The sequence below is a fragment of the Aspergillus caelatus genome (assembly GCF_009193585.1).
Source record: "Aspergillus caelatus strain CBS 763.97 unplaced genomic scaffold BDV27scaffold_578, whole genome shotgun sequence".
Lineage (NCBI taxonomy): Eukaryota > Fungi > Ascomycota > Eurotiomycetes > Eurotiales > Aspergillaceae > Aspergillus > Aspergillus caelatus.
Window position 1 is genome coordinate 3,522 of NW_022475841.1, and position 1,400 is coordinate 4,921.

Here is a 1,400-nt window from a genome sequence, read left to right on the forward strand (position 1 = left end):
GGGCCCTGGTTTCTGATGTTAGTTTATCAATCTCTTCGCTTCCTAAGTGGAGTCGATGTTTTATGTTGAAACGGCTCAACCCTAACGCTTCCCGATTGGGTCATGATAGCCATCACTCTCGCTCCTTAATCGGGAAATTTCCCGCATTAGATCTCATCGCGTACGTCAACCAGATCCTCAATCGTACAATCTCTCTTCCATATAAGCCGATGATCTTCACCAGGAGGATGTCCGGTCAATCCTCCAGGACAAGGATACTGTTCCCTGTTCACGCAGTCGTTCGAACAGAGACGCGCATGCGCACCGGTTGATCTTCCGGACTGGCTCCGTTGAAGACTTTAAATATCTCGTATAACAGTGCCGGGCTGTTCTGGTGGTTCTGTCTTCATCTGATTATCTATTTGTCAATTGAACCTCATTGTCACCAAACGCATATACCTACCATCCCCGCCAAAAACCAAAATATGCGTCCCTCAACCCTGGCAGCAGGGACAATCGCATCCCTAGCGACTCTCATCCAAGCCTTCACGCACCCAGGCCTCCTGCACACAAACACAGACTTCGAACGCATCAAAACCAAAGTCCACTCCAACACCGAACCCTGGCTCACAGGCTGGTACAAACTAACCAACAGCTCCTTCGCGAACCCCTCCTACACCCCACGTCCCCAAGAAACCATCTACAGGGGCAAAGACGGCACACACGCAGAAAACTATCCAAATCTGTACAAAGACATCGCGGCGGCCTATGCGCTAGCCATCCAATGGAAAGTCACCGACGACAAAACCTACGCCGACGCAGCCGTCTCCATCCTCGACGCCTGGGCCACAACCCTAAAAGGCATCTCGGGAAACTCAGACAAGTTTCTCGCCTCGGGCATCTACGGCTATGAGTTCGCCAACGCCGCTGAGCTCATGCGCGACTATGACGGCTGGGATAAGGCGAAGTTCGCCGCCTTCCAGGATATGATGGTCTCCGTGTTCTACCCCATGAATCATGATTTCTTTGTCCGGCATAATGATGCCAAGATCGACCATTACTGGGCTAATTGGGATCTGTGTAACCTGGCTTCCATGCTCTCTATTGGTGTTCTCGCCGATAATGAGACCATGTATCAGGAGGCGGTGGAATATTTTAAGAATGGGACTGGTAATGGTGCTATTGAGAAGATGGTCTGGAAGTTGTATGATGTTGAGGGTCAGGTTCTGGGTCAAGGCCAGGAGGCTGGGAGGGATCAAGGTCATGCTATGCTTGACTTTGGGCTGTTGGGGGCTATTGCTCAAGCGGCGTTTAATCAGGGCGAGGATTTGTTTGCCTATGCTGATAATCGGATTTTGGCCGGGTAGGTGTTTTCCCTTTCCTTCTTTTCTTCTTTGTCCTTTTGATTCTTGTTTTTTTTT

General features: G+C 50.2%; 1 protein-coding gene across 1 annotated transcript; it reads left to right on the plus strand.

The window, feature by feature from the left end:
- Positions 1-464: 464 nt before the first annotated feature.
- BDV27DRAFT_164817 (putative GPI anchored protein) lies at positions 465-1,346 on the plus strand (the record flags this gene model as incomplete). The annotated part of the gene is made up of 1 exon (XM_032073770.1): positions 465-1,346. One exon carries the CDS (start codon positions 465-467, stop codon positions 1,344-1,346), a length of 882 nt encoding a protein of 293 aa, XP_031920201.1.
- Between the last annotated feature and the right edge of the window lie 54 nt (positions 1,347-1,400).